The 14850-nt window shown below is 53.6% G+C and overlaps 5 protein-coding genes and 2 non-coding genes across 9 annotated transcripts; 2 read left to right on the plus strand and 5 right to left on the minus strand.

The window, feature by feature from the left end:
- Positions 1–28: 28 nt before the first annotated feature.
- Positions 29–118, minus strand: PV09_07766. The gene has a single exon. It is a non-coding gene; the product is annotated as a tRNA-Asn (tRNA).
- Positions 119–196: 78 nt separating this feature from the next.
- Positions 197–286, minus strand: PV09_07767. The gene has a single exon. It is a non-coding gene; the product is annotated as a tRNA-Asn (tRNA).
- Positions 287–2276: 1990 nt separating this feature from the next.
- On the minus strand, positions 2277–4054 carry PV09_07768. 2 transcript variants are annotated; one of them, XM_016361577.1, is made up of 2 exons: positions 3732–4054; positions 2277–3309 (listed from the first exon to the last, which is right to left on the minus strand). In XM_016361577.1, the coding sequence occupies exons 1-2, from the start codon at positions 3987–3989 to the stop codon at positions 2464–2466; spliced, it is 1104 nt and encodes a 367-aa protein (XP_016210656.1). In that variant the 5' UTR covers positions 3990–4054; the 3' UTR covers positions 2277–2463. The 2 variants fall into 2 exon arrangements, with proteins under 2 accessions (XP_016210656.1, XP_016210657.1); XM_016361578.1 differs by having other exon boundaries at positions 2277–3672.
- Positions 4055–4197: 143 nt separating this feature from the next.
- On the minus strand, positions 4198–7121 carry PV09_07769. 2 transcript variants are annotated; one of them, XM_016361580.1, is made up of 5 exons: positions 6652–7121; positions 6418–6505; positions 5203–6334; positions 4865–5077; positions 4198–4731 (listed from the first exon to the last, which is right to left on the minus strand). In XM_016361580.1, the coding sequence occupies exons 1-4, from the start codon at positions 6732–6734 to the stop codon at positions 5073–5075; spliced, it is 1308 nt and encodes a 435-aa protein (XP_016210659.1). In that variant the 5' UTR covers positions 6735–7121; the 3' UTR covers positions 4198–4731; positions 4865–5072. The 2 variants fall into 2 exon arrangements, with proteins under 2 accessions (XP_016210659.1, XP_016210658.1); XM_016361579.1 differs by having other exon boundaries at positions 4198–5077.
- Positions 7122–8157: 1036 nt separating this feature from the next.
- On the plus strand, positions 8158–11044 carry PV09_07770 (uncharacterized protein). Its single transcript, XM_016361581.1, has 3 exons — positions 8158–8914; positions 8989–10013; positions 10093–11044. The coding sequence occupies exons 1-3, from the start codon at positions 8706–8708 to the stop codon at positions 10863–10865; spliced, it is 2007 nt and encodes a 668-aa protein (XP_016210660.1). The 5' UTR covers positions 8158–8705; the 3' UTR covers positions 10866–11044.
- A 499-nt stretch (positions 11045–11543) lies between these two features.
- On the plus strand, positions 11544–14417 carry PV09_07771 (uncharacterized protein). Its single transcript, XM_016361582.1, has one exon. The coding sequence runs from the start codon at positions 11769–11771 to the stop codon at positions 13596–13598; it is 1830 nt and encodes a 609-aa protein (XP_016210661.1). The 5' UTR covers positions 11544–11768; the 3' UTR covers positions 13599–14417.
- Positions 13817–14478, minus strand: PV09_07772 (uncharacterized protein; the record flags this gene model as incomplete). Its single annotated transcript, XM_016361583.1, has 2 exons — positions 13817–14238; positions 14301–14478. The coding sequence occupies 2 exons, from the start codon at positions 14476–14478 to the stop codon at positions 13817–13819; spliced, it is 600 nt and encodes a 199-aa protein (XP_016210662.1).
- Positions 14479–14850: the final 372 nt, after the last annotated feature.

Below are 14850 nucleotides of genomic sequence, written 5' to 3' on the forward strand. Positions count from 1 at the left end.
TTATGACGTGCAAAACGCAAAAAAGAAACTGCCCGGGAGAGGCTTGAACTCTCAACCTCCTGATTTCATCCGGATGGGACTAACAGTCAGACGCGCTAACCAATTGCGCCACCGGGCAAGTAAGATCTTGCGATTTCCAATCGACCGACCGATCGATTGTTTTCAATCTTTTATGTCGTACAACGACAAAAAGAAGCTGCCCGGGAGAGGCTTGAACTCTCAACCTCCTGATTTCATCCTGATAGGACTAACAGTCAGACGCGCTAACCAATTGCGCCACCGGGCAGGTGGATCCTGCAATCTCCAATTGACCACTTGGCCGATTGTTGAACGCAACCTTGACTCAATGTCTATATAACTCCACATCTGACCGTTGGACACGCATACTTAGGCTTGACTGTGCTTTGTCGCACGCTTTTTCCTGTCGGCAGCCGTTTGTCTGGCTGTTGCGACGATCTCGTGAAGGTTCGGCTTTTTTTTTTTTTTTGGAGACGCGTGCTGCAGTGAGCCAGACGATGCCGGCCGCTGGACGTGTGGCCACATTTCTGCAGTGACACACGCAGGGTCACCATGATGCCCACTGGCAAGGCAAGGACGAAGAGAAGTAATATCTCGACCAAAAAATTTTAGGTCTCTTGTTGAGTGTTATTCTCATATTTTTTTGGGTCATAAAGCTTTCCTCTAGCCTCTTACTTTTGACGCTCATCTCCGTCAATTGCTCGAGCGCTGCCAAAACCTGGGCCCCTCCGACTGTACTATTCTGTGATCATCAGCCTTGAACGATCGAAGTATTCCGGCTGCACCAGACACGGTCCCCGTCGTTGGGACATGACTTGCTTGCACAGTCCGTTCTGACGGGGACTGATAGTGCGCTCCGCGCTCGTCTACTTCGGCTCCCTTTTCCTCGTTCGTGCAAATGCTGTGACAAAACTGAAAATCTGAATAAATTCTACTGTGGAAATATTCGAACGGTGCGGTGGCGGGCGCTGTCAGCACCGCACGGCAAAGGTCACACTCGAGGCGCTTCCGAGACAAGACGACGATGGACGCTCTACGCTTCGAAGCGCTCATTCTCGCCCATGCGGCTAGGCTTTGGGATTTTCTCTTGGGACGCGGTCTTGGTCAGAGGGCAAACGTGTTGAAACGGAAAACGTCCACGACAGCGCAATCTGATGATCACAGGGGCGTCACGCGTCACGGGAAAGAGAAGCGCAGCACGATATTTTTATTTTTTTTGGGGGGGGGGGGGGGGAACGTCAGAAGAATGGCCAGGTCGGCCGGTGACCGAGTGTACGTGTTCTCTTTGGAAAGACTGGTATCTCGTTGCATATGCGTCTCTTGATACATAGCTGGTCCACATAGTAGTAATGTGGAGACCAAAGATTAGAAGAGTCATGTAGCTCGCCCCAACACAAATTTAGAGATCACGTTTCGCTATCGTCGCGCGCGCGCGTCTTTATCCGCCGTCGCCTCTTGACAGCCAGCTGCCTATCCACTTCCAGCCCTGCACGACACCGGAGACGATGCCGGCCGCTGGACGTGTGGCCACATTTCTGCAGTGACACACGCAGGGTCACCATGATGCCCACTGGCAAGGCAAGGACGAAGAGAAGTAATATCTCGACCAAAAAATTTTAGGTCTCTTGTTGAGTGTTATTCTCATATTTTTTTGGGTCATAAAGCTTTCCTCTAGCCTCTTACTTTTGACGCTCATCTCCGTCAATTGCTCGAGCGCTGCCAAAACCTGGGCCCCTCCGACTGTACTATTCTGTGATCATCAGCCTTGAACGATCGAAGTATTCCGGCTGCACCAGACACGGTCCCCGTCGTTGGGACATGACTTGCTTGCACAGTCCGTTCTGACGGGGACTGATAGTGCGCTCCGCGCTCGTCTACTTCGGCTCCCTTTTCCTCGTTCGTGCAAATGCTGTGACAAAACTGAAAATCTGAATAAATTCTACTGTGGAAATATTCGAACGGTGCGGTGGCGGGCGCTGTCAGCACCGCACGGCAAAGGTCACACTCGAGGCGCTTCCGAGACAAGACGACGATGGACGCTCTACGCTTCGAAGCGCTCATTCTCGCCCATGCGGCTAGGCTTTGGGATTTTCTCTTGGGACGCGGTCTTGGTCAGAGGGCAAACGTGTTGAAACGGAAAACGTCCACGACAGCGCAATCTGATGATCACAGGGGCGTCACGCGTCACGGGAAAGAGAAGCGCAGCACGATATTTTTATTTTTTTTGGGGGGGGGGGGGGGAACGTCAGAAGAATGGCCAGGTCGGCCGGTGACCGAGTGTACGTGTTCTCTTTGGAAAGACTGGTATCTCGTTGCATATGCGTCTCTTGATACATAGCTGGTCCACATAGTAGTAATGTGGAGACCAAAGATTAGAAGAGTCATGTAGCTCGCCCCAACACAAATTTAGAGATCACGTTTCGCTATCGTCGCGCGCGCGCGTCTTTATCCGCCGTCGCCTCTTGACAGCCAGCTGCCTATCCACTTCCAGCCCTGCACGACACCGGAGACGTCCCTGAGGGCGGCCTCGACGTCTGGGTCGGTGATGTTGCCCCAAAACTCGGCGAAGAAGACGTAGTTCCACTTGCGGTCGCCGCTGGGCCGCGAGTTGAGGCTGGTCAGGTTGATGCCGTGCTTGCCGAAGGCGGCGAGCGCGTTAGCCAGCGACGACGGCTGGGCGTGCGGGATGGTGAACAGGATGAGGGTCTTGTAGCGGGCGGGGCCGGAGCCGGGCGTCTCGCGCTCGGGCGACGACAGCGGTGTACCGGACCGCCTGAGCACCAGGAACCGCGTCGTGTTGCCCTTCTTCTCCTCGATGCTGGGCACCAGCACGTCGAGGCCGTACAGGTCCGCCGCCAGCGGCGAGCAGATCGCGGCGCTCTCGCCGCTCTTGTCGTGTGAGACCAGCTCGGCCGCCTTGGATGTCGACGTCGTGTCCACCCGCTCGACGTTGCGCAGGTACCGAGTCAGGAACGGCGTGCATTGGCCCCACGCCTGCGGATGCGTGTACAGCGTTCTCAGGTGGCTCAGGTCGGGGATCTCGTTCGGTGAGGACGCCGGTCTCCGCTGGCGGCCGAGCAAGCTCTGCTGAACCGCCACGTACGTCTCGCCTACGATGGAAACGTCTAGCTCCTTGGCGAACAGGTCGAGGATCTGGACGACGAAGCCGTTGGTGCTGTTCTCGATCGGGATCACGCCGCGGTCTGCGGCGCCGGTGTGGACCGCCATGAAGACCGACTGGAAGTCGACGTGAGGCTCCAGCTCCTCATTTTTGAAAGCCTGCAGTGCTGCCTAGGTCTCGGCATCAGCATATTCACAAACTCGTTTCCACTTCACGCCACTCCCCAAACGTGCCACACCCCCTCTCCCCTCTTGTTCGCGTGTGCTTTGAGATGCTCTGTTGAGACTCTCGGCTATGCTAGGGCTCACGCTGACGGCGAACAAGAAAGCTTCTCAGCAAGCCTTCGACCCCGTGTTCGCGATAGGCGACGACGTTGCGGGGCGAATGGCATGTTCTCTTTTTCTCTTTAGATCTTTATTCATTGGAACACATTTCTCTCCCCCGCCCCCTTTCGTTTTCAATCTTGACCCCAAGCTCTTGACCTAGCCCGCCAACATAGCTCAAAACCAGGTCTGTACATATATCTTCATGCACTAAGGCTCAGGGGTTGGCGATGGCGGCGTGCGCGTCTGGTAGCGTCTAGTCTACTTACCTGGTGGGTGAAGGAGCCTTTGGGGCCTAGGTACGCTACCCGAAGTGACGAAGACCAGTCCTCACCCATGACGTACTGCTCGATGCCCGGTGGCAGCCTGGGCGACTTCAAAGTCATTTTTCTCTTTTCCGACGCACGCGTTATCAGGCCTCTCTGTCGACAGAGGAGGACTCGCTCGTGGAGGAGACGAGTTTTGTCGCGTGTTCGGCTTTTAGGGCCTGCCAAATTTCTGGACATGTACTTCTGAAATTTCACCATGGTGAGAAAGCAGGGCGCCAACCGATGTCGGAAGAGGGATGGAGAGCTGTCAAATCACGGCCAATATGAACGCGAAGCGACCTCCTTTGTGGCCTCGGAAAGGCTATATGTAGTGCGCGGGCCGCAGCAACTGAACGTGCGGAGCCAGAACTCGCCGGAGCATTAGGGCAACTGGCAGCTGGCAAATTTACTGAATTTGAGCGGCCTTTCGCAAGTCGGCAGTGCAAGTATGGGGGATCTGAGGCAGGGAAGCAAAGCTGGATTAAACTGGATTCTAGGGCTACACGATGGCCAACAGCAATGGACACATTGACGAAACATCTTAGATCATGGGCTGGCTTTGCCGAAGAAGCCGGTCTCAACGCTCAAATCCATCGTGCCTTTCCAGCAAATCACGACGATTCTATTTTGAAAAAATTGTAGGATTATAGTTTCTGGTTTTTTAAACTTTCTCATTTTTCATCCTTTGGAAATGAATGTGCAGCAGCAACCGCTCAAGTGACAAAAGACCAAATCTGGGTAGGGCTAGTTAAACGAAAGACTGATATGCCGAGACATATTTCAACCCTCCATCTGGTTTGTGGCTCAACGTCGATCAGTTCCCAAGGAAGGCGATGATTGTCTCGAAGGAAAGACGCCTCTCTTCATACTGGATTGTCTCCACGGAGGGGTAGGACACGCGCTCGATGTCACATTCGCATCGGAGCATATCCTCGCTTGTTCCTTTCACAGATCTTTTGTCCTGCTTGTTGATAACTTTAGCATATGTTTGTACAAGTGAATGGCCGTCCTTTCACATGGTACCGAACAAGCGGTGTGGCTTTGCTTTTCTCTTTTGTTTTTTTTTTCTAGCTGACTACTGAGCGCTGACTTACCCTCCTCAAATTCAACACTACGCGCATGGATTGATTCGGTTTACAAGCGAGCTCGGGACGAGCACGCTGTCGGTTCAGCGTGGTTCAAGGATTCGCTCGCCTCCAAGAAAGCGCTCGCCAAGGAGCGCGATTCGCGAAGCGCCGTCTGAAGACCTGGAGGAGGGGTCTCAGGAGTATGCGCCTCGCTTACTGCGAGGGTACCAAACCGTCAATCTGTAGTAGTCTCTCGTTAGCACTGCCCAATATGCACACTGGTGTTCCACCCCTCATTCTTTTGCTGGTCAAGTGGAACATAGCTATCAATGTAGACGACGGAGAAGGAAGGGCAGCATGCGTACCATCGTAGAATTCGTCCTCGTCATCGACATCAGCGAGCTGCTCAAAGTTGACCTTGTAACGCAAGATGGCACCGATACCACCGAATCCCTTGACAAACTGATTGCCCTCGGAGGAGCGGTCGGATACGAACTCGAGGGTAGCGCCGAAGTCGCGGTACTTCTCGGCGAGCCACTCGAGGAAGGGCTGCTGCTCGACAACCTCCATTTCCTGGCCGGTGGACTTGTCCATGAAAAGCTCACGGTTAGCCTCCTGCTCCTTGGTGGTGTGGAGAATGATGTCAGAGCTGCCATCTGAGGGGCGCAAGACCCAGCGAGTGATCTCGAGGTTCTCGTATACGATGAGCGTCTCGCACGCACCGAGTTCGAGTGCCTTGAGAGTATCGTCGATGCCGTAGCAGACTTTGCCCGTGTCTTGGGAGATCTCATCGAAGTAGGCATTGATCAACTTCTTCTCCTGGATGAACTTGACGTTGGACAACGTCTCGGAGGCAAGCTCGATGGCCTGGTTGAAGCCGTTTTCGCCACCATACGAGACGTCGACCACCTTGATAACCTTGCTTTGCAGACGCTGATCAAACATGTCAGATTGGTTGAGGTCGTTCTTAAAATCAGCGCTACCGGCGAGAATGAGACCGGCGACGTTGACCTTGTCGTTGGTGATGAAGTTCTGCACGGCCAGCTCGGCAACCTTGCGCACGTAGTTGTGACGTTTTTCTTCACGTAGACGGGCAAAACGCAGAGCGGACTGACCACCACGACCATGCTTCTTGGGCAGGTCGACGGAGAACTTTTGGACGACCTCGCGCGTGTTCCCGCTCAAGGTGCCGAAGAGAGCACCGTTTCCATCCATGATGATGAAGCCAAACTTCTGGTCCGACTCCAGTAGCTCGCTGAGAGCCTCTGTGTGGAACTTGTTGTCGCACAGGTAGAGCGAGGTGTTGATGGGCTTGAAGGGCTCGAAGTCGATGTTGATCTTACGCTCTTTCCCCTCGCTGGTGATGATTTCACCACAGTAGATCACCAGGCCGTTGGGAGGGACCTTGGAGTAGAGCTTGAGACGCTGCTGGGTCGAGGTGATGGCCGAAAGGACGGAAAGACGATTTACACGGGACTTGATGTTGGACGCCGTGCCCTGGAGAGAGGGAGGTTCGACATCAGCCTGGGGACACAGCAGGAGCAGGATTTTGAGGAGTGGCAGATGGCACTTGTACGTACGAATTCTTCAGCCAACATCTTTGCCTGCTGTGAGATTTGCGACTTTGGCGGAATGATGAGCGAGATCATGCTGGTGCCATTGCCACGCCTTTGAACGCAAGTTAGCCTCCCGCATGAACGGCCAGGACACACGCATGTGCAGTTAGACAGATTGGGGCCATGTTTGTGCGCATGTGCATACGTGTACAAGAGTGTTCAGATGGGGGAACGCAGTGGTGGGGTGGTGCGACGTACGCCTGCTCAAGACGCTTGATCAGCTTCTTGATCTTCCATATCTCGATATTCTTCTCGGCCTCGTTTGCCTGCGGAGTACTCATGACTACGGCTGTGCTGCTGGAAGGGCAGACCGGGTCAGAGGATGGTGAGGTGTTTGCGAAGGGGTGGGAGGCGGGTTGGAGGGAAGGGGGGAATTTTTGGAGGACGAAAAAAGTGGTGTTTCGAATTTGGGTGGGAACGGCGTCGAGGGAGGGTCTGTGTTACGTGGGTGGCTTCGCCTCCAGAGGTGGAAACGGTCGAGGACAGAGCAGAGCGGCAAAAGCACGAGGAGAAATGAAGGGCGGCAGGACGAAGAACGGGCGGGAGAGAGGAAAACAGCGGGTGTGGGATGGGAACAAAGCGGTCGATTTGTTTGTGGTGTTTTTGCAGAACCAGGCAGTGCTGCGCTTGCGCCGTGGAAAAACTCGGTGTAGGTACGGACGACGGGCCAGTCGAATGGATGGACGTGAACGGAGTACACGCTTACAGAGAACTCGATCTACACAGATGCACTCAGTGGACGTATGCGCGCTGCTTTTGCAGCATGGATCGAGCACATGGCGTATGCAGAGACATGTGTCCACACACATACACACCTACACCCGTACACGCAGATACACACCCGCGAACACTGACACTTGCGTGTATAAGCTCGTGTGTCTGTCTTCGACCATGGGCGCACACAGATTCGCACAGCACGCACATCCATTCGGACACGCGTGCATGTGTCCACTGAGACACACGTGTGGGTGCGAATGTGAAATGCTTTCTCTCCCTCTACATTGTCCCTCCCGTCCTGGCGCTCGCACGCACGCGCCTTCGTGCGTACTCACAGACACTCACACACTCTGCGCACGCTCGACGACCGCTTTAATTCCTCTGCCTTTTGTGCGGATGCCTGGCGGCGACGAAAACGGCTGAGTGCGTTGGCTCCGCCGAGGTCTCCTCTCGCTGGCCCGGCAAGCCATGAGTGGTCGCGCCAAAGCAAAACCACGTCCAATGCGTTCGCCTTGCACCCCTCGTTGCCCACGACGGAGAAAAAAAGGCTGCTCCCCGTCGAGGACTCCGGCCACGTCTTTCTTCCAATCCATCTGCTCACTTAGGCTTTCTTCGTCTCGGTCTGAACGGTCGACTCGTCGTGAGGCTGCCATCCCGTTTGCTTGTGTCCAGGTGGTGCTCCCTAGTGCACACTGGCACTCTCACGCCGTCGCGCAAAAACACGCCTTGGACCGCGCCGGCACCGCCCGTGAGTCAGGCGTGTCGGCGGGACCGCTGTCGCTGGCTCCTCGGTGCCGTCGACGTGCTGCCGGGCTCTCGCTTGCTGCGTACTGAGCGCTGTGCTGCTGCTGCTGCGGCTGCTAATGCTCCTCGTGCTGCGCCTGCTTGTACTGCCAGTCCTCTCTGCCGTCACGATCTTGTCGCCACCGCCACCCCACCAGCACCAAGCTTGATCGCCAACTCTCACTACCATGGCCATTCCCTCCCCATGTACAGAGAGTACTCCATAAGAACACCATATCCACAGACTTCCACCTTTGCAACTCCGGCTAACGCTAGTGAGTCTCCCTTGCCCACCCTCTCTCCCTCCCGCCCGCCTGTCGCTTACCCTATCCGCACAAGCAGCTATCCCCGCCTCCTCTTCTCTTCTCTGCTTCGCGTCTTTCGATCCGCCACATGGTCCCACTCACTTTCTTCGCCTTCCTCATCCCATCTCGTACTTCTGCCATTGCCGTGTAGGAGAGTAGTCTCCGCTACGCCCTCGTTGTGCTTAGGTCAGGGCGTGTCATGTCACTTCACTAAAGGCAGCTCGCCCGCCGCCAAAGTGGGGCTCATCCAGCCAGTCTAGCAGGGTTGATATCTTTGAATTTCCGTCTCCATTTCTGCAGTCTCGCCTTACTCCACTTATCTCTGGATGTAATTTCGATTTCTTTCCCTTCTTTTGCTTGCTGTTCTTGCCTGCTTTCCTTGTCCACTGCGCCGTCCTGGTCTCGTCTTTGTTCGAGATCTGTCTGGGGTAGCTTTCCCTCGTGGTGATGAGCACGAACCCAGGCAAGCAGCCTTCGACATGGCGGACTCGTCCCGAGCAGAATCTCGTCCGCGACTCTTCCTTCTCGTCCACAGGCAGCGGCCAAGCCGTGCATTTTGACGAAGACGCCCAAGACAATGTCAGCAGGACTGTTTCGCATTCGAATCTCGCCGTCCCCAACGACGGGATCCAAGACGGTGATCTTCGTCGTCGGAGGTATGTTGATACGCCACGGTCGACTTCTCTCTTCGTCCCCGTTTTGGGTCTGACATGAATCTCCGTGCGGACAGGTCTTCCATGGCTCTGCGCCTAGAGTCGTTCATGCATGCTGGCGGAGTCAACAGCATCGACCGTTTCGCTTCGTCCTGGCAGCGTGCTGCTGGATTTTTCGAGATCACGCCCGTCCGGCCCTCCTTCCGCTTCGCAGACGACACCGACGGCGAGCCTTCATACACCCGTCGAGATATAGAACACAGCCCCGACGAGGCACGTTCGCTGCTGCGAGAGGCTTTCCATGATGGCGGGCGACGGGGCTCCGACAACGCCCTTGACGATAGTGGGGTCGGCACATCTCCTGGTGGGAACGAAACATCACTTGCCCGCCGGCTGAGCATGCAGCGGCGGCGCTACTCGCGCGAAGAGAGTCTTTTCAGCGTGGAGCCCTCGCTTGACAGCCCATTCGGCGGCTCGTACGGAACCCAATACGGCAGCGTCACCTCGAAGCTGAACCGCTCCTCCATCCGCCACGCCGCCCAGCTGTTCAACGAACAGCAGGCTAAAGGCATCACCGAACCGGACAAGGAGAGGGAACCTCTGTTGGTCAAGACGGTGGAGGAGGACGGTGTCGCGTACAATGTCGTCGTTGGGCAGTCCACCTTACCACAGACAGTGTTCAACTCCGTCAATGTCCTCATCGGCGTCGGCTTGCTCAGTCTGCCCTTGGCGATTCACTACTCCGGCTGGGTTGTGGGCATGCTCTTCTATCTCTTTGCCGTCATTTCCACCCAGTATACCGCCAAGTTGCTCGCCAAATGTCTCGACGTCGACAGCTCGCTCATAACTTTTGCGGACCTCGCGTACGTGTCTTTCGGGCAGGGGGCACGCGTCGTGGTCAGCATACTGTTCACACTGGAGCTACTCGGTGCGAATGTCGCCTTGATCGTGCTCTTCGCAGATAGTTTGGACGACCTCATTCCCGGTCTGGGTGTCGTTGCCTGGAAGATCATCGCCGCTTTCATACTCGTGCCGCTTGCCTTCCTCCCGCTTCGTCTGCTGAGCTTTACCTCCGTCCTCGGCATTCTCTCATGCTTTGGCAGTGCGTTTATACCTACTTGTCCCCTCCTTTTAATCTCGTTACAGGAAATTACACTAGATACTGACCACATCCATTACAGTAGTGATATGCGTCTTTATCGACGGCCTTATCAAACCGCAACAGCCAGGATCTCTCCGGCAACCGGCAACACAGTATCTTTTCCCCATCAATTGGACTACCATCCCTCTTTCCCTCGGCCTACTCATGTCTCCCTGGGGTGGTCACTCCGTTTTTCCGAACATCTATCGCGACATGCGACACCCCTACAAGTACCGCCGCGGCGTTGATATCACGTACGCATTCACCTTCCTCCTCGATCTCGGCATGGCCGTAATTGGCATTTTAATGTTCGGCGACGCCGTGCGTGATGAGATCACGAGCAATATTCTGACCACGGCGGGCTACCCGAAAGCAATCAGCTTCATCATTGTGATATGTATCGCGATCATCCCTCTCACAAAAGTCCCGCTTAACGCTCGTCCAATTGTGTCCACAATTGAGATCTTGGCCGGACTTGACGCCCGCGCTCTTGCGCAGTCAAACTCTCTGGTTGGCATGTCGGGCTTCAACCGAGGTCTCCTCAAGGCGACTATCCGCATCCTAACCGTACTTATTTTCGTCGGCATCGCAATTGTGTTCCCCAGTTTTGACCGCATCATGACGCTGTTAGGCAGCGTGTGCTGCTTTACCATCTGCATCATCCTGCCGTTGGCATTTCACCTTAAGCTGTTTAGCAGCGAGATTGGTCGGGCTGAGAAAGCGCTCAACTGGGTGTTAATAGTGATCAGTTCTATAATGGCGATTGTAAGTACGGTGTTTGCGTGCTTGCCGAAGGACCTGATTGGCGCATGATGTCGCTTAAGAACGTCAATTGCACATAATTTGGCGAATTGCATTGGGACTTGCATGGCGCTCCTACATTGTTTTGTTGCAAACAATCATAGCCCTATTGCCATGGTTGTAATCATAGATAATAAATCAAATTAGCCGAAACTTCTCGACCGTTCACGTTGGCTCAATGTAATCCAGCGCGGCCTTCACGCAATTCTCCTGCTTGTTGCAACATTCATTGCATTGCACCGGCCCATGTCCTCGAGTTTTGTAATTACATCATACGAAGATAGTAGGCAAACTCGACCATGCGAAACCGATCCTCTCAATTCCAAATATAAACGGAGCCAAGGAACGGTCTAAAAGATGGTGCTTGCGGATGTGCTTTGTGCACGCAGATTTGAGTCTATGCGTGCCCGGATAGACTGAACACCTGAAATCGCTCCTGGACCTGGCAATCGAAGAATCTTGCGAGATCTTGACAACTTACAGTAAGCCTATGCGGAAAACAGCGTTCTGCAACTAATGTCACGGAGCTACAGTGTACAAAAGTAAACGAAGTGGGGACGCGGCGGGAATTAGGAAAGGGGCTAGACCGCTCGAGGGCAGGTGTTTGAATAGTGGAGATGGGTTGCTCTTTATGGAGGAAGCTGCACGTCATGGGCATTGAGTGTCTTCGCCCGTGAAACGCCTTTGTTCGTACATGTTACCTTCCTACGCCCATTCCCTTTGCCTTCGCTACGACTCCAGTCACTCTCTGATGTGCCATGACTGCTAGGCCGACTTTCATTTGATTACTTCTCATTGCCTCTCGTTCTGACTTTTTTAATCGAGACATTTTGAAGCAAAGCTCACCCTGGCATTTTGGTTTGGAAGCTATCACGCCTCTCAAACGAACGCCGCATTGCTCGAGATTTGGGGTTGATGATGGCAAACTCGACAGATCCAGGCATCGCGAGTGAAATCCTAGGCCACCTTGCGTATCAATTCAGTCTCGTCCAACCCTACCTCAAGACCGAGCTACATACGATCCTCGCCGCGCTGTTCCCGATTGTTATAGGAGCTCATGCTTCATTGACGCGCCCTCCATCCGCTGCAAAACCGCAAAAGAGACGTAAGTCGGGGGGGAAAGACGGAAATGATAGTGAGAGCGACGACGATGAGGAGGACTCGTTTCAGCGCATGGAGGGCTTCTCCAGGAGTGACGCGATATTGTTGCCTTTGTTCGCCGGGGCAACGCTCACCGGGCTGTATTTCCTGATCAAGTACTTGAAGGATCTCGATCTTCTGAATATGGTGCTCAACTACTATTTCAGCTCGGTGGGTGTGTTCAGTGTGTGCAAATTACTAGCAGATGTGCTGCAGCTTGGGGCAAGACTTGTGTTTCCGACGTACTATGCAAGTATGAATGGTATCTGGCAAGTCAACAACAATTTGAAAGAGGCGATCAATATCTCCGCGAAGGGCAGGGAGACTGTGCGACGTTCGACGCCACTTCCAGGTCTCCTGGCCTATCTTCCTCTGCCAAAGACTGTCGTTCTGGCCCTGTGGAAGCTACGACAGGACGTGGAAGACAAGATCACGTTTAAAATTTACGTGCACCGCTTAGTTGCCGCTCGCATACACCTCTCGCCCCTCGGCATACTCGGTGCAATTCTCGGATTAGCTGCCACGGCATACTACAATTTCGTAGAGAAGACGTGGTGGCTCACAAATCTCATGGGCTTCGCTTTTTCGTACACGGCATTGCAGCTAATTTCACCCACGACGTTTGACACTGGCAGCCTCATTCTTGCTGCACTGTTCGTGTATGACGTGGTGATGGTCTTCTACACGCCGATGATGGTCACTGTTGCGAAGAATCTGGACGTACCGATCAAATTACTCATCCCGCGGGAGCCAGATAAGAAAGGTGTCGCCCAGTTCTCGATGCTTGGACTCGGCGACGTTGTGCTTCCGGGAATGATGATTGCTCTAGCGCTGCGATTCGATCTTTTCCTCCATTACTTGCGGCTGCAGAAGCCTACGAAGACAACCAAGCCTACTGGAGAACAATGGGAGGAAGTCATCAAGGCACCCTATGTCGCCCCTAGCAAGCATTGGACAGATCAGTTTTGGACGCAGTCTTGGATTGGCGCTTCACATGCTCTACCTGATGGCGTTGAGATAGGCACCTTCAAGAAGACTTACTTCTGGTCGAGTCTCGTGGGCTATATCGTCGGCATGATCACCACACTTTTTGTAATGATCACATTTCAACATCCACAACCAGCACTGTTATACCTTGTACCCGGGGTTTTGATCTCACTCTGGGGCATGGCATTGATCAAAGGCGATATCAAGCTCATGTATGAGTACACTGAGGCAGCAACGGAAGAAGACGATGACGGATCCGATGCTTCCAAGCACAAAACATCTGCTGACAAGAAATCAAATACTCACAGTAGTTTCTTCTCCACAAGTAAGGTTGAAAGTAACAGCAGAAAGCTCGACAAGGCTATGGGTAAAATTGTCGAGCATGGCCATACCACGGATGAAGACCACGACTCCAAAGATGAGGGTGAAAGCTCCAAGAAGTCGGTTACAGCGGCAGGGAAGAAACTAAGGAAGGATACAGACAACGATCTGTTCTACTTTGGCATCTCGTGGTACAAACGCAAGTCAAAGAAGACGGAGAAGGCGAATTGGAAGAGCACAGAGGGCAAGGTCGAGTATGACAATGAACATGGACGCAAAAGGCTTAGGACAGCATAGAATAATTCTTTGCTACAAAAGTCATAGAAGGTCACCGGATAAAACGATTGACGAGATCATGTTAACGAGAAGATAGACTTAATCTTGGCTCATCGAATTGCTCATTCTTGCATGAGTAACGGCGGGATCAGAATTTTGCAGACGTGGTCGACCAGAGTGATGGAATCCTTGTGCCGTCACTCATGAGAACAAAAATCCAGCATATCCTACCGTTTCAATCAGCATTCCGTATCGTCCTCAATCTTCACTTTCTTGTAGCAGCGATCAGGTGTCCCGCTACTCCTCGCATCTTGCCGCAACTTGGGGGGATCCAAACTGAGAAATCCAGAGCGACAGTCCACAGGTGTGTTGGCTTTATCTTGACTCTCGCTATGGTCATGGTGCTTTATTTCTTTGCTATCGCTCCCTGTTCCAGAGCGGTGACTCGTGTCTTCATCCTCAGACTCAGAATAAGTGTGCTTACCGTATGCGTTCTTGCCACCGCTTTTTGTGCCAGACCTCGGCGTCTTTGGCGTTCGGACGGTGTTTACACGTGCGCGATTGTTTGGTTTCGACGGACTGGCGTCTTGTTCGGAGTCAGCGGCCACCCCTTTCTTCTTGATGAACGCCAGCCTGTGAGAAATGGCCTTGGGAGTGCACCCTACACGCGTTTTGCATCAGTCAGAAGCACGGATCCGAAATCAGCGAACATCAAGGACAAACCGTTGCCCATCGCGTCGGCTAGGGCCTGAAGATTGACAGGCTTGACTTCGTGCACGCGGATGAACGCGGCGAACAGCTGCGGCGAGGCGTCAGAACCTGCATGGACTTTGTTCTCGGTCGTTGGAGTGATTTCACTTCTCACCTTTGCATCTGCATCTGCAGTCCACTGCATAGGCATGATGATGATGACGATTGTCCGCGTAGATATTCCTATCGAAAGAGGGGAGAGGAGGGGGGGGGACGAAAAAGTCACCTGTACAAACTGTGTCTGAAGCACGCGGGTCTGAAAGGTCGTAGGTAGGCGTTGACGAAGCAGCGGACGGAAAACTTGTTTACGAATGAGCGACGGTGGGTCAGTATTTCCCATCTTCCATAATTGTACGACAGTTGCTGCATACACAAAGTCCAAGTGAGGTCGAATCTTGGTCCGCTCGAATATATCTGTCATAGCATCCTCGCTTCACTTGCGCGTCACCAGAGCTTGAATACGTCCAACCCGCTGGCTTGATTGTTGCACCGCAATAGTAGTATTAAGCAACATTGATAATCA

The sequence above is a fragment of the Verruconis gallopava genome, assembly GCF_000836295.1.
Source record: "Verruconis gallopava strain CBS 43764 unplaced genomic scaffold supercont1.32, whole genome shotgun sequence".
Classification (NCBI taxonomy): Eukaryota; Fungi; Ascomycota; class Dothideomycetes; order Venturiales; family Sympoventuriaceae; genus Verruconis; species Verruconis gallopava.

What these genes read in the sequence shown, in the direction of transcription:
- PV09_07768 (XM_016361577.1), bottom strand. Translation starts at nt 3,989, where the DNA reads ATGGTGAAATTTCAGAAGTACATGTCCAGAAATTTGGCAGGCCCTAAA. An exon ending in AAGGCTCCTTCACCCACCAG is followed by an intron (nt 3,310 to 3,731) that starts GTAAGTAGACTA and finishes GCCGAGACCTAG; the next exon opens with GCAGCACTGCAGGCTTTCAA.
- PV09_07769 (XM_016361580.1), bottom strand. Translation starts at nt 6,734, where the DNA reads ATGAGTACTCCGCAGGCAAACGAGGCCGAGAAGAATATCGAGATATGG. An exon ending in ATCAAGCGTCTTGAGCAGGC is followed by an intron (nt 6,506 to 6,651) that starts GTACGTCGCACC and finishes TTGCGTTCAAAG; the next exon opens with GCGTGGCAATGGCACCAGCA. An exon ending in AGATGTTGGCTGAAGAATTC is followed by an intron (nt 6,335 to 6,417) that starts GTACGTACAAGT and finishes CCCTCTCTCCAG; the next exon opens with GGCACGGCGTCCAACATCAA.
- PV09_07770 (XM_016361581.1), top strand. Translation starts at nt 8,706, where the DNA reads ATGAGCACGAACCCAGGCAAGCAGCCTTCGACATGGCGGACTCGTCCC. An exon ending in GGTGATCTTCGTCGTCGGAG is followed by an intron (nt 8,915 to 8,988) that starts GTATGTTGATAC and finishes CCGTGCGGACAG; the next exon opens with GTCTTCCATGGCTCTGCGCC. An exon ending in CATTCTCTCATGCTTTGGCA is followed by an intron (nt 10,014 to 10,092) that starts GTGCGTTTATAC and finishes CATCCATTACAG; the next exon opens with TAGTGATATGCGTCTTTATC.
- PV09_07771 (XM_016361582.1), top strand. Translation starts at nt 11,769, where the DNA reads ATGATGGCAAACTCGACAGATCCAGGCATCGCGAGTGAAATCCTAGGC.